Source organism: Paracoccidioides brasiliensis (assembly GCF_000150735.1).
Source record: "Paracoccidioides brasiliensis Pb18 unplaced genomic scaffold supercont2.13, whole genome shotgun sequence".
NCBI lineage: Eukaryota > Fungi > Ascomycota > Eurotiomycetes > Onygenales > Ajellomycetaceae > Paracoccidioides > Paracoccidioides brasiliensis.
The window spans coordinates 695,730-722,098 of record NW_011371370.1 but is presented as its reverse complement, the minus strand read 5'-3'; the positions used below and the strand labels follow the sequence as shown (position 1 = coordinate 722,098).

The window sequence follows — 26,369 nt, the reverse complement described above, 5'->3', positions numbered from 1 at the left end:
ACCCCTACTCCCCCAGCCCAACCCAACCCTTCACTCGTTTTATGATACTTTTATCACATCTTTTCCCACTCTATCATCGCTTTTTGTTTGCGCGTTTGCGTGTTTGCTTGCTTGCTTGCTTGCTTGCTTGCTTGCTTGCTTGCTTGCTTCTCCTTATTGAATTAACCAACCCTCTTCACTCCCTCCTTTTTCCGCCCTCCTGCTCTCTCGGGAGCCCGCCCTCGAAGTTGATGAGATAGCTTCTCATGTCGTCTGCCGGGGCCTACGGTTCATCTGTCACGTAGAACAGCCTGTAAGAGCATAGGCCCTCCAAGATGATCTGGCGCCTGTCTGGTGCCCACGCCGCCCTCCCCGCCAGCGTTGCCCTCCTTTTCTTCCCCCTCGTGGTCGCTCAGCAGCAGCAGCCTCTCGCACGCAATATCGACACCCCACACGAACTCTTTCGCAACACACACTCTCAGCCACACTTTCAACCACACGCTCACCCTCACCTCGCAAACCCAAACGATGCGAGCGCCCTAGCGACTTTTGCTCCGGCGGCCTCCAGTTCCGCCGTTCGAGCACCTCCTGCCCAGACTGCTGGTCCGATTCCGCAGCTCCAAGCGCGGTCGTTGCAGGATTGGGAGGTCGAGGACTTTGTCCTCCTGGCGACCGTCGATGGGACCATTCATTCGAGAGATCGCAAGACTGGTGCTGCTCGGTGGGCCCTCGAGATCCCGAGTAGCCCAATGGTGGAAACAATCTATCACCAGTCCAATCGATCTGGGTTTGCAGACGTGCAACCCGAGGATGATTTTCTTTGGATCGTGGAACCTAGTCGGGATGGTGATCTTTACATCTACAACCAGGCCCCAAATGGCGGTCTTCAGAAGCTGGGGCTGACCGTGAGGGCTCTGGTTGACGAGACTCCATATTCAGGAATAGATCCTCCAGTCACTTACACAGCAAGGAAAGAAACCACCCTGTATACGGTAGATGCGCGAACCGGTGCGATTCTCCGTGTTTTTAGTTCTCGAGGTTCCGCTGCGACAGAGCAGAGATGCCGGCGAGTCAATGACCTGGAGGTCCTCGATGATGATGATGATGATGATCATGATGATGGTGGAGAAGAATGTGAAACAAGTGGCACCCTCACCATTGGCCGTCTCGAATACGTGGTAACTATTCAGAACACTGAAACCGGCAATCCTATTTGCACCATCAAATACTCCGAATGGGCCCCCAACAATCGTGATGTCGACCTCCAAAGCCAGTATTTTCGAACGATGGACGAACGCCACATCTACAGCATGCACGACGGTGTCATCTTCGGGTTCGACCACTCAAAAGTAGATGGACGCCGTTACACCCAGAAGTTTAATTCCCCGGTAGCACGCGTGTTCGACGTTGCCCGTCCTGCTCGTGTTGACTCGGCTGACACCTCCCTGGTTCTCCTTGCCCAGCCGCTGAGTCCCCCGGATGCCAATGTTGCTTTATCTGGCCCAGAAGACCGAGAGTCTCGTGTCTTCGTAAATTGTACCGAGAATGGTGGCTGGTATGCGATGTCAGAATCCACTTACCCTCTAGTAACAGGGCGTGCCAGACTAGCAGAATGCTACGAGAGAGACTATCCTGCAAATGAGAAACCGTTGATGAGCCACAGCCTTGCTCAGCAGAGGGCTGCTCTTGTCGGCGTTCACTCGCTCAATGAGCCATCAGACAAGTATCAACGAACCATTCCCAGCATTTCAGGGCCCCCAACCGATTGGTCGAATGATACCCCCCGAGATATCGTGAGAGTTCCAACTAGGTCTCCTCCCCAACCTACCATTAGGCCCCACGTTCTAATTCAAAAGGGATGGGACAATGTGGTTGATGTCATCGTCATCCTCATACTCCTCGCATTCGGAACCTTCATCTACTTCAACACTCACAATTTACAGGAGCTTGCGAAACAGAAACTTGATCTTAAAAACGTTATCTCTATCAATGGGAAGCCCTTGTCTACGACACCTTCAACGCCTATCATCACCTCAACGCCGACAATCCCGTCCGAGTTAGACGAGACAAGGGTTCCATCCAAAAATATAGATTCTCGTCACACGTCGGAAGTTACTTTTGATATCAGCACCCCAAACTCCGATGAGGGGAACACAACTTCTCGGCCGAATCCACGAAGTTCGAGAGCTGTTAATTCTACCCCTAAGGTTAGAATTGAGGAACCTCACCAGAATAATGATGAAGACGACGACGTGGAAGAGCTTTCCCTGCTTCAAACCCCCGAGAAAGCAAAGAAAAAAGCCCGTCGTGGACGACGGGGTGGTCAAGCCCATAAACGTGGCAAGAAGAACCAGAATCAAAAACAGGGGGAAGAGGGGGACGTTAAAACTTCCGCAAACCTGGAATCCGACACCGACAGAAATGAGCCTGGTAAAAATCTGGGACCCGAGAAGCAAATTGTAAGGAGTATCTCAACAGAAATGATGGAGATGGATGGATCAATTAGAATCGGTCAATTGAAGGTTCATACCGATAAAGTTTTAGGGCATGGCAGCCATGGAACTGTGGTTTACAAGGGTTCATTTGACGGTCGGGATGTAGCGGTTAAAAGGATGTTGGTGGAGTTTTATGATATTGCGTCCCACGAGGTTGGTTTGCTTCAGGAAAGCGATGACCATAACAACGTCATTCGATATTTTTGCCGTGAACAAACTGCTGGTTTTCTTTATATTGGGCTTGAGCTCTGTCCTGCCTCATTACAGGATGTAGTTGAAAAGCAGTTTGATTATCCTGACCTTGTCAACGGGGGGTTGGATGTTCCGGATATATTATGGCAAATCACTTCCGGGGTTCGGTATCTCCACTCATTGAAAATTGTCCATCGTGATTTGAAACCTCAAAATATCCTTGTGACGGCACCGAAACTTCGAACCGGTTCAAGTTCTCTCAGGCTTCTCATCTCCGACTTTGGTCTGTGTAAAAAGTTGGAAGACAACCAAAGCTCCTTCAGAGCAACAACTGCGCATGCTGCTGGGACGTCTGGCTGGCGTGCACCGGAACTCCTCGTCGACGATGACCAAAGCGTTGCGAACCCTGCGACCTGGGATAACCAGAGCGCTGACTCATCTGAGCCGGCGGTAGTTGATCCTCAGACAAACCGACGAGCGACACGTGCTATCGATATCTTCTCCCTTGGCTGTGTGTTTTACTATGTTTTGACGCGAGGCGGGCATCCATTCGACAAAGATGGCAAATTCATGCGCGAGGCGAACATCGTTAAAGGATATCACAACCTGGATGATTTACAGAAACTTGGAGATTACGCTTTTGAGGCAGATGATTTGATCAGGCAAATGCTGTCTCTGGATCCACGACGTCGGTAAGTCTGCATATAACTGTGTTCTATATATGCTTACAGTGGTGCTTTAAGCTGATAAAGAATCCAGTCCTGACGCTACTTCTGTTTTGCTCCATCCCTTCTTTTGGTCGCCCACAGAACGTCTTAACTTCCTATGCGACGTGTCAGATCATTTTGAATTCGAACCCCGCGATCCTCCTTCTCCTGCCCTTCTCTGCCTCGAATCTGTTGCCCCTGACGTCATGGGACTGGATATGGACTTCCTCAAGATGTTGCCCAAAGATTTCAAGGACAGCCTTGGCAAGCAGCGGAAGTATACTGGTTCAAAGATGCTTGACCTACTGCGTGCTCTTCGCAACAAGCGCAACCATTACAATGACATGCCGGAACACCTCAAAGCCCACATTGGAGGGTTGCCTGTGGGGTATCTCCAATTCTGGGGGGTGCGATTCCCTAGCCTGTTGATTAATTGTCACTGGGTTATTTTGCAGTTGCAACTTACCAACACAGAACGATTCAGACGCTACTTCACACCCCCTGCGTAAAAGCGATGAATTCAAGATTCGCCTATCTTGAGAATCTTGACTTGATTATATATATTTCACCAATACTAATTCTTATTGTACGGATATGAGATATGACAGCGGGTTGACGGTCTTCTTCATTACAAAAACCAATTCAGGAAGCTTCAGATTTTGTGGTTGGCAGGTTTTCTGACTAGATATTTCTGTTTTTTGGTTGTTTTTCTTGTTCATTTCTCCCGTTTCTGACACGCCTCAAAATCTCATGTTTTGGTTGACTTTATATATGGAGTATTTAATTTCTCACAACTGCATGGTTTTCAGCCTGATAGATAAATAAAATAGTAAGCGATATTCTAAATGAATAACTAGAGTTTTTTTCTATTTCCTTTCTTTTTTCTTCTTTTATTATTTTATTTTATTTTATTTTATTATTTGGTGCTCAAGCAGCCATTGATGAAGGACGGGGCCTTCATATAATATTTATCAGATAACTCCCTCTGGACAGGCTCCAGCTCATCTCCCGTCCCTGTAATAAGAAAGAATATATGGAGTAAATATTTACCCCAGAACTTGCTCCGGAGTTGAGGTTTAACCTTATAATTACTTTATTATTATCCGTACTTAGTCCAGATTTAGCGGCAACCGCTGCGCCCTCCCGGGTACCGCGAATCACCTCTGGGAGCTCCGGGACATGTACGCAGTAGAGACATCTGGCTGAATTGAACCTGTGTTGGTTGAACGGTTCCTATTTGTGGCGGCGTCTCTAGCCCAGAGTGTCAGACTGGCCGGTGGCCTGGTTGAGCAGGATATCTTCAAATTTGCACGTTGACTAGAAGCTCCAACGGCCTTCCATCAACCTCGAAATCTTCAAAATACTTCAAATCCTTGCAAGCCACCACATAAACAGCGACAACAACAAATAACAGACCGTAGCAACACGTCGCTTAATTCATTGCCGTTCTTTGTGTTCATCCACCGGCGCTGGCTATCCTGCCCTTCTCTTCTCCTGTTCTTTGTTCATCGTCTTCTTCTACTTCTATGCATACGTTGAACGAATCTTGTGCTGAATCCCTGCTCTCGAACTGCCTTGATTACCCTTTATGGCTCAAGCCTCCAGCCTCCAGACACTTCTGTCGCTACCTGCATCTGAAAATACTCATCCTCCGTCGAACCCTTAGCTTTACCTTAAGCTCCGTTTTCATCCATTGAAACCCCGTCCGAATCCTCTGCGAACCCATTACCCCCATCTGACAGGAGCCATCACAGCGGGAGAGAGACTTCCAGGGCCGTCGCCCCCGCTGCGACAATGGTTCTTCTCCGTTTGACAGTCAAAATCTTCCCAGGGGAGCAGCTTATTCAACAGCGCTCTACGCCATTTGGTGGTGGTGAGGACAGTGATGAAGAACCCTACAAAACCATCAGCTTCCTGATGGTGCTACCACAGCCCGAACAAGTGACATTGAGACAATTGGCTCAAATGATACAGATTAAATGGAGACAGCTTCAACCCAATGCCGAGTAAGTGCTATTTTTCTTTGTCCTTAGCTTCTTTCCCACTGGAAGCATTCCAGCTTTCAGCTCCACAAGAACTGTCATGGTTCTAACAGCACCCTTATCCTAGCCCTCTCGAAATCAAGAAGCTCGTAGATGACGAACATGAGAACGATGCGCTGGTTTCAGACCTGACGGTGGCCGATGTGTTTGTTGACCACGGAAAAGCCCTCGCTGATGGCCTTGATCAGAGAGGCGCGATACGTGTTATCCAAATGCCCGGACGTGGCCAACGTCTGAGCTCTGTGGTACAGGACTGGACTGCTTATCCCCACCAGCTTGCTTGCGCAAACCCCACGAAACGGTTACCCCCAGTGCCTCTATTCCCGGCTTCGCCTGCATCTGTGAGTGGTGCTGGCTTAATCACAGCGGGATCTGTCTCTGGCCCATCTCGTCATTCATTGCATCCACGAGAGTCAGGTATCTTCTGTCTCTCGACTGAGCGCCATAACGAACTATCCAATAAACGAGATAACCATACTGTGCCATCTCCTGTTTTGGTAGAGGATTCGCAGAAACAGTCAAGCCGTCATCTCAAGGGCAAAAGCCGAGGTACATACACATTCCTGCCCCAAGTTTTTATTATGCACAACTTTCTACAACTCTCTACTAACACACTATACGTTTCTCTAAGCATTACCCGGTGATGACAACTTCGAACGAAGGGAAGTTCGCGAATCTGTTGCACCCGCCCAGGCAAATAGCATGGACACTATGGCAACTCTCGAAGGTGCCGTGGAGATCGCTCTAGCAGCTCGTAATTCCCCCACCGGTATTTCCCTACCGTTTTTTCTTGAGATGACGGCTAACTCGAATTTTCCCGTTATCAGAGAGAGCGGCATTACCATTGTCGCGCCAACCTTCGCCACCAAGTGTTGTTGTATTCACAAAACACAATATGACGCCGCCGCCGTCTTTGAGATCCAATTCTAAACTTCGTTCTGCGGGTGCGAAGCCAGACAAGCCGAAAGCGACGTTACCCAAACGGAATCGGGAGGAAGCTGAGGATGGTATCTGTCTCATTCCATCCACCGACGTAGAGTCTGAGAAACCTACGAAACCTCAACCTGCCAAACGACGGTCACGTAATACTATCAGCCGTACCGATCAATATATCCTACGGCTAAATACGGATGCTGCTGCTGCTGCTGCTGCCGCAGCAGAAAAGGCTGGGGGGGGAGAGAACAACGAGATTGACGTTGACAGCAATGCAGGTGGAGATGAGATAGCTCGACAAGCTGAAGGAGACGACAACATCGTTCTCGACGATCAAACCACCATTCGACGTGGGACGAGGAGATCCAATCTCCGCGGCCCGGGAAGAAAATCGATGGCACTCGAACTTTCCCTTACTCCCGATAATTTGAGAGAAGCCTCCTCAGTGTCAACCCCTGAGGCGACAAAAGCGCCAAGGATTGACGTTCCACCATTTGTTATCGACTCGGATGCAGAAATGATTGAGGATCCCAGAAAACCTAATAATTTTACTGGTGGTCGTCAACTAAACAGTTTTACAGCTGGAGGAAACAAAGCTGTTGGTGGAAAACTCATCGAAGGAACCATTGGTGTAACGACCCGTGCAGATTCCATGCGCACCGTAGACAGCGCACCCTCTCCTGTCTCTGGCAGTGCCATTCCAGCAAAAGTCGATACTTCCCGTAGCGAGTCTACCAATCCCATTGCATTGAGGTCGGATATTTCCAACGATTCTATTTCCCCTTCATCCGGCCATGGAATAGAAACCAAGCATATTACGACTCCCAAAAAGCCTCTGCAGAAATTATTCTCCGTTCAGATTGACCGATCTCAAAACCAAAGAAACGGCGCCAGTGCATCTGAATTACAGAGAGCAGCTGGGCGGGACGTCCTAGATCTAACAAAAGACACTGACAACAATCGCGGATCTCTATCTCACATTTCACCTCGTCGACTACCCCCTGGTCCAGGACAACTTGGTCTTGGAATTACTGCATCGCCACCGAAAGGTGCTGGAGCAATTTCAACGAGCGGACCAGGAGCTGTGAGTGATAATAACAGCACCTCCAAAACGCACCTGTCGACCACCACTCCACTTCCCTGTCCTAGAAACCAGACCCAAACAGACCGCCGAAGTTCTCTCTTAGAGCCTGAGGGAACGGCGCTCGTTGATCCAAGTACACCCATCCAGTCGGCACTACGTTCTGCCCAAAAGTCATCACCAAGAGCAATGTCTACGCGGCAGTCTGTTTCATTCTCAGACGGCCCGAAAGTTGAAAACGCGCCCACTCCTGCGTCTGCCCCTCTAGTAAGGTACGGAAGCAGCGTTTTCCCCGCCCATGTGACGGATGAATATGTTGCACGGGTGCAACTAGGTGCAAACCTCAAGAAGAAAATTGAGAACGGAAAACGTCAAGGGAAGAGTGAAGAGTATCTCCGGTGTTTGAACAACGCTCTCGATCTGTCAAATAATATTCACGCTGCCATAAATTTTGGGAAAGCCCATGACACTTCCAAGTACCAGTTGAAGCTCAAGAAAGTCCAGAAAAGAATTGAGGAACATCCTGAAGATTGCTCTGAGGAGGGTCGCCCCGAAGAGGAAAATCAGTACGGGAAATTGAATAAAAGCGATGAAGATGCGGCTACTACAATTGATATGGGTCAAAACAAGTCACGGCCCCCCACTGAGTTGGATGCTACATCTGGTGAAGGCTCTCCAATCTCTAGAAGGTCCTCCAGAATTAGCAACTCATCTAAAGCGCCAACGGATACTTCAGCCATTGGACCTGCTCAGCAATCGCGTTCATCTCACGACATTCCTTTTGAAGGCGGCTTTGAAATAGCACCAAATTCTCCATCTGAGTCTGAGGATGAACCATTCGGCAAAAATGGCGAACAGGCAAAAGTCGCTGGTGAGAAAAATGAGTTGAAACGAAAGAGATCCAAATCGGAATTTATAGGTAATCCTAGTGGATCTGAGCATCAACCACCCCACTCCGAGCTGCAGTCCTCCAAAAAGGACCCGGAGCCAGACCCGAAGAAAAAGAAATCAGATACGTTAGAGAAGGGCATTTTGAAAAAGCCGGAAATGCACAATAAAATGGTTTATGAGGAAAGTGTAGGCGGCCAGTCATCGTCCTCTGACTCTGACTCTGACTCTGACAGCGATTCCGATTCCGATTCAGGCTCGAGTCCAATTATTCCCAAAGCCCGGGCTCCTAAAGGCCTTCCCCTACCCGCCCGTGTAGGGGTAGCGAGAAAGTTCATTACTCCGTTTTCCAAGGTCAAGCAAAAGTGGCCTCCCGGACCCGGCTGGCTTCCTGACGAACCGTCTGGTGGGGAGAACGAGCGAACCGCCGGGGCTACCAAATCTGGAACGCCACCATGTTTTCAGCCTGTGTTTAAGGCCAGCCAGAAAGCCTCCGAAACCAACGGTGAGCTTGGTGTTAATCGCCAGCGCGAAACGCTGAAGTCGCTTATACAGCGCCATAAAGGAAGTGAAGATGAAAGCAGTGCCAAAAATGCGTCTGAAAATGAGAGTTTGCCGAGCGGTAGTAGGTTCAGCCGTCTCAATGGCTTGTTTCGCAGCGCCGGACTATACTAGTCAAACCAACGATCTTCCCTTTTTCTTTTTTTCTTTTTTTTTTTTTTTTTTTTTGTGTGTGTGTGTGTGTAAATCAGGCGATGCCGCGGAAATTGTGTATGTGGTTGCCAGATCTGAATGCCATGTTTATTAGGTGTTCAGTGATTTGTCCGATATTGTCAATGGAGTTAAATGGAGCTGGAGCAAAGTACGACAAGTATTTTAGCAAGCGAATATATTAATGGTTCGGTAGAGATTTTTTTTTTCTATTTCCCTCTGTGTTGTTTCTCTTACTTTCCCATCCTAATATCCGAGACCCTTTTCCCTTCTTTTCTTTGATTATTCTTCGTTAGCTCTTCTTTTCCCATGTTTTCTTTTCTTTCCAACTACCCAGAGCAACGAAAACAAATGAGCCCAGAAGCAAGCCTCAACAATTTTTGACGATGGTGAGAGATAACATTTCGTGATAATTTAAGAAGGAAATCGGAATGAGCAACTGCCAAGTGTCTTTTATCTCTCTGAAATGTTTCAACTGAAAATTGTTGTCAACTGCATAGCAACTATTTCCTTCAGCCCAACCAGCTAAGTAAGGTAGACCTTTTTGTTTTTACTTTTCTTATACCAGACTCAGACCAAATGTACGATAGGACTTCAGGGTGATTTCATCAGGCTGATAATCTAAGTTAGGTTGAATAAACCGCGGGTGTAGTCAGTGGCGAGGTGGAGAGAGAGAATGTAGTAATTTCGTATGTCGGTTAGGCTCAATGGCAATTTAATTCAAATTTCAGTTCTCAAGAAATAAACAACACGCGGTGTTATGCAATGTAACTTTTGTAAGCCACCTTAATTATTCCAAGAGAAGGGTGGAAAAACACAAGACACGAGAAATTTTAAAGGAGATCAACCGTACTGGAGGGTTTAGGGAAAATTCGCTTCATTACGAGGTATATCTTTGCCCCCAGCGCCGTCCATCCATCCCTTGGGAATAGGTTCTATATCAACCAACCAGCCAAACTCGTCCAAAATATCACCGGTTTGGATTCCCTTGAGTGTTTTGAGGAGTTTCTTACAGACATCGCCACCTTCGGCAGCCTTGCCAGCGTCGAAGGTAAACTTGTCATTCTTGGACTTCATCGTGATGCTCTTAATGGGCACCAGCGCAGCAGCAGTACCAGCCGCCATAACCTCACTGAATTCCGAAAGCTCTTCGTATCCCACCCTCCGGCGCTCGACCTTGTAGCCAAACATTTTCACGCCAATTTCGCACACGGAGGTTGCCGTCACCGAATCAATCACGTTCTTGCTGTCTGGCACCACAAGGGTAATGGCTCCAGAATCTTTGTCCTTCCTCACGCCAATAAAGGCAGAGGTCGAGAACTCATCAATCTCGGAGCGCGTCTTGCTATCCAGATGTAGGGTAATTCCATAGCCTTCAGCACGCGCGCTATCGCTATGGCGGAGGACGGGTGCATAGTTGCCACCGACCTTTGCGGAACCTGTGCCGTCGGGGGCAGAGCGGTCGAAATCCTCCAGGATCAAGGCATCCACGGCATGAATGCCGTGGTACACACCCGTTGGCATGACGAAAACGACGAAGGTATATTCATCGGGCGGGGAGAGACCCAGTTGGGGGGAGGAGCCGAAAATCAGAGGGCGGATATACATAGCAGCACCAGTTGAATGCGGGGGAACGAATTCTGCATTGGCGGAGACGGCGAGTCGAACGCATTCGAGGAAGAGCGATTGGGGGACGGGGGGGATGGAGATGAACTCAGCGGAGTGCTGCATACGGGCAGCGTTCTTCTGGGGCCGGAAGATGGTTATGCGGCCGTGGGCCGAAGGAGACGAGGCGGAGGGAGCATGACGGAAGGCTTTCATCCCTTCATAGGCTTGCTGGCCGTAGTTAAGGCCTGGGGCCATGCCATGGATGGGAATATATGGGGAAGCAACAAAGCGAGGGGCACTCCACTGGGGGTTGGCTGAGTGAGAGAAGTGAGATTCCACATGGCCGTTGACTGCGATAAGGGGTGGTTGTTGATATTAGCAAGGCTTGGATGGTTCCAGATATTTGTAATGTTATGAGAAGGTTGTTTGGGCGACTGTGACTGAGCTGTGTGCAGTTTTACAACAAGAAGAAGAATACATAAACAACAATATTTATTACGAGGGCAGGACAAAGGACATACCTTCACGAACTTTAAACCCGACATTATCCCAGTCTATACAGAAATGGATGCGCCTTGTCAGCTGTGGTCTGGTCCTTTCTCTGATGCAATGAATTGTCCCACCGCTGGACGAAGAGTGAATCGAAGAAACTATCTAACGAACCTATCGAGTCAACTGGCGGCGGAGGAAAAGACGAAGTCATGACGAACAGGTCCACCGGTATGAACCAGATATCTGGGCAACCCGAGAAGCCAGGTTATATACGGGTTGAATGTTTGATGAATTGCTGTGGGAGAAAACTAGAGGACGCGAGGGGGCGTTCGAAGAAGCACAAGTAAATACGCATATATTTATGATTTATAAAAATATTGCAACCCAAGGTGGGGCAGGATGGGAATCCAGCAGCGCAGGCAAGTCAGGAGGAATAGATAAACATGCAGCCTCGGGTCTCCGTGGACGTAAGAACCAACCTGCGGGTATCTGCAGGCTCTGGTTAGCTGGCCATCACAGAAATGGAATTTGGACGGATTGCGTCTTCGTCTTACGAGACACCTGTATGACGACTGTTCCTCTCTTTGACCCACCAGCAGCACACGGGCGGGCATGAAAGGACAGTGTTGTGTGTGTGTGTGTGTGTGTGTGTGTGTGTGTGTGTGTGTGTGTTGCATGGAAACTCTCCAAACCCCGGGTGACGTAGTAGTTAAAATAGTTTGTTAGCCACCGACCTTGCGGAGTACAAAGGACAGGAGCCTGGCAGCGGGCATTTCCAGGCGCTGTAGATATCAAGTAATGATAGAAATAATACAAATGCCTGTGCCCGACAGTCAGTTAAACACCAGTCGCTGAACAACTGAAGTCGTCCCTCAAACCAACTGAATATTTTCGATCTGTTGGATCTAGTTTTGTTTTGTGTTTTGTTATTATTTTTCTTTTTTTTCTTTTTATTTTTCTTTATTTTTATTTTTCTTTTTCTGCCTCGTTTTAGGGCATGCCTCGTCACCTGACCTGGCTGAGTTCCTCATTATCCAACGATAATATTATATTATATAGAGAGTAACTAAACATTGATCCCGTCACCGTCGCCATGCAGCAGTTCTGCACAAGGCTACTAACTAACTAACGACTGCCTGCTCAATAAGTTAACTGCCCGTCCACGGTTATTAACTAACTAATCAATATAGTTGGCCCCTTTGGCTTAGTGGTGGAATGCTTGCAGGCTGGAGCCTCGTTGAAGCACTTCGCCAGTTTGTCGTTCAGCCACGCCCCATCCTCCTTGCTCCCAGTGGGTGCTCCAGCCCAGTCTATCATTGTTATTCAATGCCCCGATCAGCATTCACCTTACATCCTTGACAGGCAGGACTACCCTGGCCCTTGTGGCCATTTTTTTTTTTTTTTTTGGGGGGGAGGGGGGGGGGAGGAAGAAGGGGGTGTGGGTGAAAACTTACGGCCCCAGACAGTTGGGAAGGCATCAAGTTCGCCAATTCCCGGCTGCAGATTTGCGAGCTCATACTCCGAATCTTCAGGTCTGCTTCGTGTTAAATCGTTGACAGATCGTCATGGCAATACAAGCGTCGGCTTGGATGGTTAGAGCTCGAGGGGAAGTCACTCACGGGAAATACAGGTCGGTTTTACTAGGCAAAATCAAAGTCCTGGCCTTGATCCCCTGCAGTGCAGCCTTGAAGTCGCCATTGTACGGTTCCTGCTTAGAGATGTCGCCGTTTTGCCACGTCTGTAGCATGACAAGCAGGTTCTCCGGATCTACTCCAGATGGTGTCAGCCATTTTTACAGACCTCCCCGCTTAACAGCCAATTCAGCTGTGATTCTATGCCATTCCGAGCTATCGATCATCTGCCACCCCCGCCCGAATTTATATACCTTTGGCTAGGAAGAACGATTCCCAGAAATTCACCATAAAGTCTTCGAGATCTTTGAATCCGAGAACCGTCTCATAGAGCTTCTGTCGGTAAAAAGTTTGGCTAAATCCCCTTTAACAGTGGAAACGATCGAATTCACATGTCAGATACCGCCAGACACTTTCGGCTCCCTGCAGATTCGACTTACCAGCCAGCATACACTCGGCCAAACGCTTTCAGGCCAGTTTCTTTCTCGACCCGAGTCCATGTCCTATACACGCTGTCATGTCTCGTGGACCCAACCTCCCCCACCCCAGCCGAACAAATCCCCTTGGCGGACAATAAGGCGCTCTTGACGCCTTCTAGGAAGACTTGGTTGTGTACGGATGTTTTAGCTGAGCCGCAGAACGGAACAATGATGTCCATAAAGTCTGGATACTGCGTCGCCCACTGGAATGACTGCGCCGCCCCCATAGACCACCCTATGACGGCGCGTAGATGGCTGATGTTAAAATGCTTGGTGACGAGCTCATGCTGCGCCCTCACATTGTCGTAGAATGTGATGCGAGGGAATTCTCCAATCCCAGGGGCGTTGGAAGGTGATGACGATTGGCCGTTCCCAAACAGAGCTGGGATAATGATGAAGTATTTATTTGGGCTGAGTGCCCTATCATCACCAACCAGCCACAGATTATCGGCAATAACTACGAAGGAAATGACAAGAGGGTAAGTGTTGGTATAGCCCAATTCGATCCCCTTTCCACAGGCAAAGCGCGGTTCTATTGGGCATGGCAGGTACGGTGTATGGATTAAAAATCATTTGTGGCAGGGAATACATCGCATGGATGTATTTATGAGTGTGGGGATATGGGAGAATATGGAAAAATGTACTTCACATACGTCCGGAATACCAAGTTGGATAGACAATTGTGGGAAAGCCCAGTTCGCCAAACGTCTTGAACGCAATATGAGCATTTGGGATGATCTGCCCGCTCTGGAGTTTCCAGTCGCCCAGAGGGAACGTTTCAAAATCGCCTGGTGATGAAGTCATCCTGTCCCGTGTCCTTCCTTTGGTATTGTGCTGCGCTGTGCTGGATTGTGTCGGATTGAAAAGTGAACCCCGATTGTACCTACCCTGGATATCCTCGGCCGGGAGATATCGTCATGCTTGGTTGCTGACATGTAATTAGTGGGGAAGAATGGATGGCGTCCGGTGCCGTAGACGCTTCATCCGGCTGAACACGCTAATTGCGGGGCTTAGGACCAAGAACGGAGCAAGTTCTTGTTCAGCTTCAGCTGCTGCGAAGAACAGCTTTCCACCTCCCACTCCTCTTGATAGCTAAATTCCATTTTACTATGTCTGGAACAAGGAACGATTCTTGGTGGATAGGTGGCGGAATTCCCCCGGGCTTAACACCAGGTTTCTCATTAAAAAATGGATATATACAAATACCCCCCTACCCGCGGCGAATCTAGTAGCCAGCTGTCTTAAAAAGCACTACCGTGCAGCAGAGACGTAAATAAGCCACGAATGCTGAACAATGATTAGTGAAACCAGATTCATCAACAGTTAAATACAAAATGTTTATGGCCCAGTAAGAGTTGTGAAGACAGTTATTCCGTCCATGAGGGAGCGGAGGTCTGGCACCATCGTAAATGTTGGCCGCACGGCGGAAGCAAAAGTTTGCCTTGGAAATGGATAGCTACCTAGGTATTCACTCATTTTGAGGATCGACTTTGTTTCCCTACCGCCGCAGAATACAAAGGTCTGCCAACACGCAAAACCCACAGGGATATTCGGAAGCTCTCGCTCATGACCTCTCTCCCTTCAACGTTCGTATTCTCGTCGTAGAGCCCGGACAGTTCCGCGCGCGAGATTCGCAACACGCAGCGGGAACTACGAAACCATACGAGGGTTCTCCCCCCAAGTAATGCTCAGAGATGATTTTTCGTAGCCTCGACGGCAGGCAGCCAGGGGATCCAGTGAAGAAGTTACTAGACTTTATAGAAGTTGTCACTGGGACTGGGGTGGGAGAGGGCAAGACTGGCTTCCCACGACTGAAAACACGGGCCAAGGTGGAGGAGTCTTTAGTTAAAAGCTTACTTAGATGCCTTTTCGAGAGATTGTCAAGAGTTAGTATGAATTTTGATCAATCCATGACATGACCGCAATGATGTTAGAGTTAAGATTTTGTTTATCACTAGTTAGTCTAGTTATATTATGTTTAAACACACAGAATACAAAGTTATCATTTCTAAATTTATTTAGATCTCGTTTCTATCATAAACCATGCAACAATCAATGGAATCAATAGCGACGAAGCCGCAGAAATGAGCAACCACCCGTGGAGTTGAACACCATTCGTGAAACATTCGACTAGCATTTGAGAGATATTGCCAGCTAGGTAGGGATTGCAGTTGACGCACGTCAGATAGTTATCTACACCCACCAGCTATGGAAATGCATTCGTTCCAAACGAGGTAGGGTAGCCTCAGCCCCAATCCCAGAGGTCCACTGCGTTGGCAGTTTGCTGGGTAGAGGCCCACTCCCACGACGCTGGATAGATTCTGCTGAAATAGCTACAATAGTTCTCTAGTATTCTAACAGCTAGATAGTTAGCTAGTTGACTAGTTAACTAGTTACAAGCTCCCTCCCATGTGCGCTAACTATTCATCTACGCTACATACTGACATGCCCCAAACATGAGGGACATGTCTACGAAACAGCAAGCGTAACTCCCCAGAGCGCTGATTGAGCGAATTCCATCATCTCGCAGCGATGGAGGACTGTGTATATATGATACAAGCTGCCCCTCCTGGATTGGAGACGGCAACACCACTGGTTCTCATCCACGACGGCGGGGGAACTACCGTTTCGTATTGCTCTCTGAATTCCCTGGACCGAGTCGTATATGGAATACAGAACCCGCAGCTTTATTCCGGCGAACCCTGGGAACATGGCCTTCCGGAAATGGCCAGGGTATATGCTGATTTGATCCTCTCGGTTGTGCCATCGGGACGGCTTTTGCTTGGTGGTGAGTAATGGAGCCTTTTAGCGAGGGGACATACAATGGCGTGCTGATAAGGTTCTCTTTCTCTCAGGCTGGTCGCTAGGTGGGATCTTGTCCCTCGAGGTGGCCAATATCCTGCTGAGGACTTCATCCTTAAGCATTGTCGGGATGGTCATGGTTGACTCCATTTATCCACTCGCGGTTTTTGAAGAGAAAGCCAACATAGTTGGGTCCCAGCCAGTGTTTAGCAATGACACCCAGCCCGAAACCCGCAAACTTGTTTCGCAGTGCATGAAGTTGGCTCAACCTATGGCTTACAACTGGATTCCACCAATCTGGAGGGGATGCACCGATTCTGGATTGGCCCTCCGAAGGACTGAGCTCGAGCAGAAACTCCTCTTGATCGAACCGACGCTGTCGCGCAACGCTGGGAATCACAAACATAACCTTCCATCTATCCCCCAGACCATTCTTCTCCGCTGCGATGACTACGTGCCGGTTTCAAGACCAGACATGCCGGATGCCGTTTCTAGGGTTGATGTTGTGCGTGAATTTCCGGCGCTGGGCTGGGAGAAGTATCCCAATGACTTTACGCCCGTTATTTTGAGTATACCGGGTCATCACTTCAACATATTCACCGACGATCATGTAAGTTGTTCCTTTATGATTCGCCCATGCGATATGAAACTGGGTTAAGCTAGGAGCTTACGGAGCACGCTGAGATGAATTAGATTGATACCGTTTCAAGTCGAATCAAACAGGCATGCAAAATGCTCGAACGCTGGAGCGTGTGATGGATCAGGGCGGACTCCGTCATGGCCCGACTCTCCTAGAGCGAATCGGCCGGCTGTCTGTGTAGAACCCCGTAAAGAGTCTCGTCATCTGCCTCTCCATTTTGCTACAACTCCACTTCCTTCTCGGAAGAATAAGAAAAGGAGGAAAAAAGGGGGAAAAAAAGTTGAAATTCTTGGATCCTCCTTGTTGATTGGAGTTTACCAACACATGATTAGAGAATTGTATCTTCTATTCCTTCCTTTAACCCGCTTTGAATAGTGAGCTATATCCCAGCCACCCTTTAAAAATAAATGCATCTCATTATCGCTGTGACTGGCGATTATATTTAATCCATCATCATCATCATCATCATCATCATCATCATCATCATCATCATCATCATAATATCATCACCATCACACCACTACCCCGGATAAAAGTCTATTCGTGGGAGCCTTGTAGCAAGTAGGTCTCTGAGGAATCAATTTTACTGAAATACATGCATGAAACAAATGCTAAAATTGCGCAGGGCGAACTATATAAATAAATAACATCCCAGCAAAGGCTGCTGACATATCCGCCGAAATTGGGTTTTCTGCTAGGGGCGAATTTCCTAGGAAACTCTGCGGTTGAGCATTCCAACAAGGAAGTTTCCGCCTATTTCCCCACGGGTTGGCGTTTGCATCTCGCTAACTACCAGTTAAGTTAATTGTCAATCAACGTTTCAAAGAGTCTCTCCCTGTTGAGAGATCCTGTAGAAACTGTGTGTGCGCGCAACCGCCTGAAGACCTTGAATAGGCGCAATCCGACATGATCCGACACCCCCCTCGGCGGATATTGTCGCAACCTGGAGACCAAAAGAACTCGCAGTGGATCCCTACGGCTGCCATAGTCACGTGCTTCCCCGTGTGTGGGTAAGTCAGCCAGGCATTGATTGGGGGTCCAGTTGGTTGCAGTTGGGTAATTCAGCCAGCCAACTCCCCCCCCCATCAGTGTGGGTTTCCTGGGGGATTCGGTTCCTTGCGGGAATCAACACGCGGGGTTGTTCCCATGGATCACAATGTCCGATGGATTGAAAAGCCGCCCGGACTGAAATAGAAAAAAAGAGAGACACTGAAAGAAAGTTGTAAAAGAGGAGCTTCTGCGCCGTATGCTGCTAAAGTTAGTTACAACCTCTTTACTAATTAGTTAAGTTAACTAGTTAGTTACCTAGTTTTAACTAACTACGCGCCCGCACCCGGGTGGTTCGAGAATATAGTTATTAAGCTCTGCAGGGTATGGTTCCCCAACCCACCCCCCCCCCCCCGCAAAAAAGGCCCCCGCAACCTAAGGTTGCAAAACCGCTCCGAAACTCAGCCCTTGGTCTGGAGACTCCGCGGAGAGAGGAACTTGTTAGCCAAAAAAAAGTGGGGAGGGAGCCTTGGAAAACAAGCTCTCTTAGCCCTTGGCGCAATAATAGCTTATTTTTATGTAACAGCGAAAAAGGGCGTTTGAAGACATCCATGGGAAATGGAGGGACTGAACCTGCGAAATGGGAACTCCCTGGGGTCTCGCTGCTCCCCAAAACAAGCTCCCCCTTCCCCCCCCAATACCCCGAAATCAGATGTCAAGGTATTGGTCAATCGCTGATTTTGCCACTATCCCCGCCGGCCGCCGGACATTGCGCCATGTTCTAGCAACTCCCCTTCCTCCCAGTGCACGACACCGGTCTCCTACCCTCCAAAATAGAAAGACAAACCAAAAAAAAAAAAAAGAAAAGAAAAGAAAAGAAAAGAAAAGAAAAAAGAAAAGAAAGAAGAAGAGGAAGAAGGGAAAAAAAGAACCAAAAAAAAAAAAAAAGGGTCAATTGTTGGCCCAGAACTCCGGGATCCAGATTAATAAGGGTTGCCTCCGACTGACAGCGGTTGATTCATCGCCAAAAGCCCACCAAGCCTCGAGGTTTGTCTGGGAATCTCGGTATCGTCATCTCGGGAACCATGGCATTCCCGATACCTGTGCTGTGATAATGACTAATTGAATTCATTGGAATCCCCACCCATTTCTGTGGCTAGATGCTGGACACTTAAATACCTACTTCTTCACCTGCTGTTTCGAAATACTTATTTTGTCGGTGTTAAGTTGAAACCTCTCTAGTTTTAAACTATTTGAGGCTGGATTTTGAATAACCACCAAGGACAATTCAAAACAAGTCACAATTTGCGGCGGCGGGAAATCAACTGTTCTTCTGCCAGATAGCTCTTTGTGCATCCGGATACACGCATTCACCCGACTCATTATCACCTCAGTGGAGAGAATCCATCACTCCACGGAGCGCGGAGAGGGAGAGAGGTGGTTGTTACTTCGTTGTTACGAGCATTCTTCGAGAGCCTGCGGAGAAACTCAAAAAAAAAGCGTGCGAATAAGGTGTGAGGTCCCCATCATTACAGAGGTTTTCCAGGACCATAAAAACAGATGTAAGTTCTCCCATCGAGTTGAGCCTTTTTTTTTTTTTTTTGGCATTCATTCCTTGATCAGAGAGTCTAGATCTTAATATATACTAACTATTTAACAAAAGAGCAGTGCCATCGCTGTCTGGTCTCGCCTCCTATTGTATCCTCCATCGTATCCTTGCGTGTGTAACATCCTAGTGTAGAGCTTCGGTTCTTCTCTCGGAGGCAATTGTCTTTCTCATCTTTTCTTTTCTCTTCTCTTCTTCTCTTCTCTTTATTTCTATTGATATATTTATTTATATATTCTTAATTTTTCGCATTTGTGCATTTGTGCATCGATTTTTTTTTTTTTCCATTTGTCCATAAGGCCCCTTTCCCAGTCGCAATGGATACTAAAGACCAGGAAGTCAGAGATCCAAGCACGAACAGCAAGGGAGCATGGTCCGAGGAGAATGTTGGGGCCAAAGATTCCGGATACGTTGTCGGAGCGGAGATCGACGACCCGGACGCTGGCCTCAGCGAGGAGGAGAGGGCAGAAAACGTATGTGCTCCTTGATCTGTGACAAACGGTAGAATTGCGGGTTTTTCTCTTTGGGCTCTTTATGTCTCACACTGATATGGGCGTATAGGACAGGAAATTGCTCCGAAAGATTGATATGAAGCTCATTCCCTGGCTCTGTCTGCTTTATCTCGTCAGGTATGGTACTATGCAATGCTATCGCGCAATGCACACCATCGTGGTTGAGCGTCTTGACTAACGGAAATTGTCACAACCAGCTTTTTGGATCGAACAAATATCGGAAATGCGAAAATAGATGGATTGCAGGATGACCTCCGCTTGACAGACGGTCAATACAATGCCACGCTGACTATTTTCTTTGTATCCTACTCCGTGCTAGAGCCTGTCACCAACGTTTTGCTCAAGAAGATGCGACCAAGCTTCTTCATCCCCCTAATTATGTTCTTTTGGGTAAGCTAATCCTACTGCTCTTCTTTTAGTATCCATGTGCTCTCTTTCTGACATGTGGCTGGGACATCTAGGGTACGTGTTTGACCTGTATGGGACTGGTTACCAACTTCGCCGGTCTCATGACAGCTCGATGGTTTCTGGGAGTTACTGAAGCTGGGCTATTCCCGGGCGTTGGATACTTCCTCTCCTGTTGGTATAGGCGATGCGAATTTGGTATCCGCATGGCCATTTTCTTCTCCGCAGCAGCGTTTGCTGGGTCATTCGGCGGCCTCCTTGCCGCCGCTATAGCCAAGATGGGTGGTGTTGGTGGAAGACCTGGCTGGGCATGGATTTTTATCTTGGAAGGACTGGCCACTATCCTTATCGGAATTGCTTCGTTTTGGATGGTGCAAGACTTCCCAGATGAAGCAACCTTCCTGTCCGTGGACGATCGCAAGCGGGTGATTCGTCGCCTAGCTGCAGACAAACAGTCCAGCGCTGAGCACGAGGATTTCAAGATGGATTATTTTTGGGCAAGCGTGAAGGACTGGAAGACATACACCTCTGCCATTATCTATATGGGCTGCGACGGGGCTCTCTATGCGTTCTCTCTGTTTGTCCCAACTATTATCAATGAGCTAGTAAGTGCTGACACGATTTGCGGCCGCATATTTCTCTATACAGCTCCCTGCTAACATCAATCACAGGGTAATTATACGACTTCTTATCGTTTCCTTTCCTGCTTGAATCAACACTTTTTCCCGGGACTGGTTTGTAATTAACGTGTTCCTCGGTCTAGGGTACTCCGCCTCCAGAGCTCAACTTCTGAGCGTCCCACCATACGCAGTTGCCGCTGTCCTAACGATTACCGTGGGTTACATTGCCGATCGTACTCGCCAGCGTGGACTGTGCAATATAGCCGTTTCGGTGCTTGGCGTTGTAGGTTTCTCCATGCTCCTAGGCTCTCAAAACCCGACTGTTAAGTATGCTGGTACATTCCTTGGAGCTATGGGCATCTACCCTGCCATCTCAAATACGATTTCCTGGGCAAGTAATAACACTGAAGGTAAGGGATTTCTTGTCCTTTTCACCCTAACTTATCGCCCCCATATGTGCACATCCGTTTTTGTTCTGTATCTTAAAAGGAATATTATTTTTAACACTGAATATAGGTGTGTACAAACGTGGGGTCACGCTTGGTTTCGTTATTGGATGGGGGAATCTCCAGGGATGCGTAACGTCGAACATCTATCGAGGGCAAGATAGGCCGGAATTTTACCCAGGGCACAGCACTGTCCTTGGATATCTACTTCTATTCCAGCTGGGAGGGAGCGTTGTACAGTACCTCCTCCTCCGCAGGGAGAACAGGAAGCGGCGGTGTGGAGAGAGGGATCATTGGATTCAAGGGCTTGATGCAAAGCAAGTGGAGATGAGAGGAGATATGCGGCCGGACTTCATATATACACTCTAAACTCCAACGTGTGGTAGGAAGGGGTGGGGAAGGGACTCCAACGAAATATCTCTGTGTGCGTGATGATGCGTGGTATGTATCTCCCGTACATGGAGAGCACTGTGCATGACATGACTTGGAAATGGCTTTTCATCCTCATCGCATGTAGCTGATCTGCCAGTGGGGCTTTGCTTTCAACATCAATACACCAGCGCGGGTTAATGAGTCGACTACAGAATATCTAAGTTACTGATAAGCTGCGGGGAAATTTAACCCTCCAGCTGCTATCAGTTATTTGAGAATTCTTCTAGATTTGATATCGTTTTCTTTTGTTTTTGTTGGACTTCAGCACTGAGCTGAAGTGCCTCATGTACTCTTCTGTCATGATACTTGCAAGTCTCGTGTTCTGCTAATCCTATGGACATGTCCTGGAATGACAAAATGTTGTGTTGCCCTTTTTCATCCCTTTTTGAATAAACTAAACTGCATCTTTCTGCATAATGCATACATCATCTTCTCTTGCCCCATCATCTCGTTTTCATTTTAAAGAAGAAAAAAAAAAAAAGTCTTCTCTGAGATAAAATAGAATTTCTTTTCTTTTCTTGATCAATTTTCTCAAATATTTGATGTAAAGTAGTCACCTCTTCCTTCATACAATGCACTTGTTACTGTGCTTCATCTCAACTTCTTCATCTTTAATTTAAAGATAATTACTTTTCATTCGCTTCTTCTACATCTTCCTAACTTATCCATCTATGTGTTCTCCATTTTCATGACACACCATATCAGTCAATCTTCACTCTTCCTCCCAGACACATAATAATGCCCTCTCACCCATCTTTTGGGTTCCTAGTCTTATATAACAACTTCTGCCAACGCACGTCGAGACCCACCTGTTTAAGTTGGGCCTTTCGGCTTCCCAGTTCCCATTTTTGTGCATTTGCCGCTTTGCTTTCTTTCCTTCTCTCTTATCAGATAGATGTGAATGGAGTCAGATACCTCTATTCTGGAAGGATAACCTCGCCAGATTGTGACACGATATCAATGATGGTAGAGAGAGGCCCCACGGAGAACAAAGGGATGGAAGAGGACGAAGAAAAAAAAAGAGATAGTGATGGACAAAAGTCACAAAGGAAACTTCTTGATTGAAGAGATTGTACACAGAGAAGACCTAGGAAGGATAACAATGATTTATCAATTGACAACGGCGGAAGAATAAGAGTAAAGTGTACCATAATAGAATATGAAAAAAAGGGGGGAAATCCATCCTGTGTGATACACTCTATTGAAAAGAAAGGGGGAAAAAAGGAACAATACTAGACGGCAAAGTACATGTAAAATCTGCTTGACCATGGTAATGACTGGACAACGAGAACAGCAACATTGCATTTCCAGCTAAATGAAGACAACATGATGCTGCTTTTGTACTTTTCCCCCCTCTGTTTATTTCGTTCAAATGAAGCTCCGTCTCTTCCGATTAAACGCTCGCTGGTCTTTGAGCCATTGACGGTATCCCTGGATGCTGCCAATCTTCTCGCCATAGTAGTCGGGGACTGGGTTGGAATACGAATTGGCAGATGGATCCACGCGGAAGCGCTTTATCCGGCTGTAAAATTCCTTTTCTTTCTGTTATAATAAAAGTGTAGAAGAAGAAAGGGATTAGTCAGTAACTGGAAACTCATAAAATAAACAGGAAAAAAAGTGACGGGAATGGAGAAATAGAGACAAGCAAAAAGAGTCCCAGAATCCAAAGAGCAAATGAGAGATGCACACATCAACATACCACTGCAACAGCGGCCTTGTTTTTCCTATGTACAAGACCCCAAAGCGAATTGCCTAGTACCGGACCAAGCAACCAACCTAACGCCGCACATGAGGCAGTTGCCAGTCCCAAGACAATAAACGGATCAAGACCCAACGCCTGTGCACCCGTTGTATCTATGTTGTTCGCCACCAGTACCTGGACACCGCCGGCGGTGCTGCAAACGGAGGCAATGATTGAGGATATTAGCGAGTATTTGCGACGGGAGGCCCGGAGGCGGAAGAATGAGTTCCAATCCAGCGGCATGCTTTCAGGTGATGTGTAGCCCCGGGTGGATGGGATGTCTGGGGATCTCACTGGCGAGGGGCTTGCTTGCGTAGAGACTTTGCGGGCAGAGCGTAGAGGTGTGGTGTTTGGGATGATAGAAGGGGGAGGAGTGGAGGAGGCAGGTTGGTCCAGGTTCCGCGAGACTTGGCTTTGTTGGAACTTGAGGAGAGATTGATCGCTGGGTCGAGTGCTCATCCGGCGCTTCTGGTGGTATTGCAGTTGGGCACTGGGGAATGAAGAGGTGCTATATTTGCACTGCTGGTGCCGCACCGGAAAGTGCAAACTGCTGCCGGGAGCGGCGCTGGCGGCGTTGGACAGAATGAGGGGGCTGAAAGTGCATGGGATTCTGCTGGCCAGGACCGCGGTTCGTAAGGAACCGTTCATCACAGTGAGACTCATCCTGAAGCTGTATTCAATGGTTCTTCCGCTATGTCTTGTCTTGGGTTTCTTGAATTTTGCTGGTGGCACATGTAGGAGTCGGCGCTCTCACAGCAGCAAGAACTTGGAGTTGAACGTTCAACGGGCTTGATAAAGCTATTATGTAAGCATACTGCCAACCCCCCTTTGACGTAGTTAAGCGATCAACCTACCGAACAGATCATGAATCCACAAAATCATTCGATATGCCCACTAAATCAAAGGATCAAGCTTCTAATCAAGAAGGAAGGCTTCTATTAGCCATTAGAGCTTATGAAACTAGGCAATTTTCAAGCATTCGAGCAGCTGTCAAGGCGAATGATGTTGCTCTCTCAAGCTCTCCTGCCGACTACACGGTCAAATCTCACACATGAATTCTCTCAAATATCTCTAGTTCAATGAATAAATTCATGAATGAGAGAGACCTGTCTCTCTGAATCATAACCATATGCGATAAGGTCATTCAACTGCTGAAGACATGTGGTACAGAATCTGATTTGTCATCTATAATTGAAAAATACTATGTTTGAAAATTCATTTAACATTATGATGTGATAAAAATCAGACTTATACAGATATTGTAACGGGCTAGTTGCTGAAATCAGCTGATAACTAACGCGTATGAAAACAAGAAGAAATCATTAAGGAAAAAGCAAGACAGATCATGTAGGAACCAGGCTTCCTTTATAAAGGGCGGAGCTTCAGTAGTAAGGCCTCAATAGCGCTGCTTTCATAGTACGAAGGCGGAGCCTGAGTATTATGAGGGTTAGAGCATAGCCTTTTATAGGATGTGATCATAAGTTCTATCTTCAATGATTATTTTTAAGAGCAAAATATATCAGACTTACGAATCTACCTGCAGATTAAATGATTGAAATTAATAAGAATAATTGAATTAGTTACTGAGCAGCGAGATTTAACGTGATTGGAAAAGATATTCAATAAGTATATACAAATTTATACAATTGACAGATATTAATTTTTTATTTTAAATGATATAAAGCCATACCACAGCTAATAATTATTGTAAATGAAAAATACTTTTATTTCTTTGTATATATTAATGTATTTATTTCATCTTCTATAGTTATTATAAGGCTATTTTACTTCTTTAAATAAGGCATAAAATAAGCAAATTGAAGTAAATATAACACTTGACATTTATTATGTAAATAAGAATAAGTTCTTAAGTCTGTATACTATAGCTGAAAAGAAAATTTAAAGGATATAATTATTAGAAATAGCTCTAAATCAGACTTAATGTTATATAATCCAGAAAAGATTTTTATATATTTACATTCTCATCTATAAACTCAGTCCCTCTGACATAGTTATCTATCTTATATATTTTAATCTTTTTTAAATTTCAAAGACTCTGTGCAATGTAGGTCAATTAGAACATCAGTTCAACAAGATCAAGCAGTATATCAAGTGCTGTACACAGAGCCCTTCTAGTTCAATCAATCAAGCTATAAATCAACTGGTTTGAAAGTGTCAGTTAGCTAGGACTCAAAGCTGCTCAACAAGCTGTGAAGAGAGCAGTGAAGAATTCAAATTAGTCTACTTAAAAGTAAGCATCAGCACGCTGTAGTAAATGTTGAAGTACAGAACATAGAGCCTCTGCATGCTCATTAGTTGAGAAATAAAGTATATAATTTTTCTATATGTAATTCCATGTAATTGTTGCTTAATTTTAATTTTATTTTATTTTTTATCAATATAGGTGGTGTCGCTGTTCTTCTGGTAGGTGATCACTTACGTTAGTTATTACTGAATAACAATTTCCCAATTGATGCCTGAGGCAAAAAATCCAGACGTCGTTGGGACATTTATTTGAGATCTATTAAAGGATAAAAGAATACTAGTATTTCGCTGTAAAACCTATCTCCTGTAACTCCATTCTATCCAGAGGCTATCCATTCGCTACGCTAGCTGCCAAGGACCTTCGTAGTTATTTAACAAATCCACCTTATTAAACCACGAAAGGATGTAGTTCTTGATCTAGATAAGGGAGAGGGGAATATTGCGCGCAAATCATTGTTTAACCAATCACTAAAGAGGCTATCCTCCATATATCTCATCGTAATGCCGAACCAAAGGGCGAAGATCATTCGGATGCTGGGCTCCTGCTGGACCATATTTTGAGTAAAGGGCAAGGTGTTAACTCCATTTCACAGTGCGCTAGGCCGAGTGGCCGCACTAGGATGGACGAACCCATTCAGCCGGCTGTACAAATGCTTTAGCAAAACAGTGTTCATG

The 26,369-nt window shown here is 46.8% G+C and overlaps 9 protein-coding genes across 9 annotated transcripts; 6 read left to right on the top strand and 3 right to left on the bottom strand.

Moving 5' to 3' along the window:
• Positions 1 to 314: 314 nt before the first annotated feature.
• Positions 315 to 3,882, top strand: PADG_08047 (IRE protein kinase; the record flags this gene model as incomplete). Its single annotated transcript, XM_010765075.1, has 2 exons — positions 315 to 3,358; positions 3,426 to 3,882. The coding sequence occupies 2 exons, from the start codon at positions 315 to 317 to the stop codon at positions 3,880 to 3,882; spliced, it is 3,501 nt and encodes a 1,166-aa protein (XP_010763377.1).
• A 1,285-nt stretch (positions 3,883 to 5,167) lies between these two features.
• PADG_08046 (uncharacterized protein) lies at positions 5,168 to 8,992 on the top strand (the record flags this gene model as incomplete). The annotated part of the gene is made up of 4 exons (XM_010764995.1): positions 5,168 to 5,379; positions 5,483 to 5,964; positions 6,047 to 6,169; positions 6,243 to 8,992. 4 exons carry the CDS (start codon positions 5,168 to 5,170, stop codon positions 8,990 to 8,992), a joined length of 3,567 nt encoding a protein of 1,188 aa, XP_010763297.1.
• An 897-nt stretch (positions 8,993 to 9,889) lies between these two features.
• PADG_08045 (branched-chain amino acid aminotransferase) lies at positions 9,890 to 10,891 on the bottom strand (the record flags this gene model as incomplete). The annotated part of the gene is made up of 1 exon (XM_010764994.1): positions 9,890 to 10,891. One exon carries the CDS (start codon positions 10,889 to 10,891, stop codon positions 9,890 to 9,892), a length of 1,002 nt encoding a protein of 333 aa, XP_010763296.1.
• Positions 10,892 to 12,301: 1,410 nt separating this feature from the next.
• On the bottom strand, positions 12,302 to 14,042 carry PADG_08044 (uncharacterized protein; the record flags this gene model as incomplete). Its single annotated transcript, XM_010764993.1, has 6 exons — positions 12,302 to 12,438; positions 12,583 to 12,662; positions 12,748 to 12,898; positions 13,014 to 13,123; positions 13,200 to 13,695; positions 13,892 to 14,042. The coding sequence occupies 6 exons, from the start codon at positions 14,040 to 14,042 to the stop codon at positions 12,302 to 12,304; spliced, it is 1,125 nt and encodes a 374-aa protein (XP_010763295.1).
• A 574-nt stretch (positions 14,043 to 14,616) lies between these two features.
• Positions 14,617 to 14,923, top strand: PADG_12404 (uncharacterized protein; the record flags this gene model as incomplete). The annotated part of the gene is made up of 2 exons (XM_010765119.1): positions 14,617 to 14,673; positions 14,783 to 14,923. 2 exons carry the CDS (start codon positions 14,617 to 14,619, stop codon positions 14,921 to 14,923), a joined length of 198 nt encoding a protein of 65 aa, XP_010763421.1.
• A 9-nt stretch (positions 14,924 to 14,932) lies between these two features.
• Positions 14,933 to 15,346, top strand: PADG_12403 (uncharacterized protein; the record flags this gene model as incomplete). The annotated part of the gene is made up of 2 exons (XM_010765118.1): positions 14,933 to 15,128; positions 15,261 to 15,346. The coding sequence occupies 2 exons, from the start codon at positions 14,933 to 14,935 to the stop codon at positions 15,344 to 15,346; spliced, it is 282 nt and encodes a 93-aa protein (XP_010763420.1).
• A 424-nt stretch (positions 15,347 to 15,770) lies between these two features.
• Positions 15,771 to 16,861, top strand: PADG_08042 (uncharacterized protein; the record flags this gene model as incomplete). Its single annotated transcript, XM_010764992.1, has 3 exons — positions 15,771 to 16,026; positions 16,094 to 16,650; positions 16,751 to 16,861. 3 exons carry the CDS (start codon positions 15,771 to 15,773, stop codon positions 16,859 to 16,861), a joined length of 924 nt encoding a protein of 307 aa, XP_010763294.1.
• Positions 16,862 to 19,590: 2,729 nt separating this feature from the next.
• On the top strand, positions 19,591 to 21,625 carry PADG_08041 (uncharacterized protein; the record flags this gene model as incomplete). The annotated part of the gene is made up of 6 exons (XM_010764991.1): positions 19,591 to 19,746; positions 19,835 to 19,902; positions 19,983 to 20,175; positions 20,247 to 20,799; positions 20,954 to 21,220; positions 21,327 to 21,625. 6 exons carry the CDS (start codon positions 19,591 to 19,593, stop codon positions 21,623 to 21,625), a joined length of 1,536 nt encoding a protein of 511 aa, XP_010763293.1.
• A 1,431-nt stretch (positions 21,626 to 23,056) lies between these two features.
• Positions 23,057 to 24,092, bottom strand: PADG_08040 (uncharacterized protein; the record flags this gene model as incomplete). The annotated part of the gene is made up of 2 exons (XM_010765074.1): positions 23,057 to 23,230; positions 23,388 to 24,092. The coding sequence occupies 2 exons, from the start codon at positions 24,090 to 24,092 to the stop codon at positions 23,057 to 23,059; spliced, it is 879 nt and encodes a 292-aa protein (XP_010763376.1).
• Between the last annotated feature and the right edge of the window lie 2,277 nt (positions 24,093 to 26,369).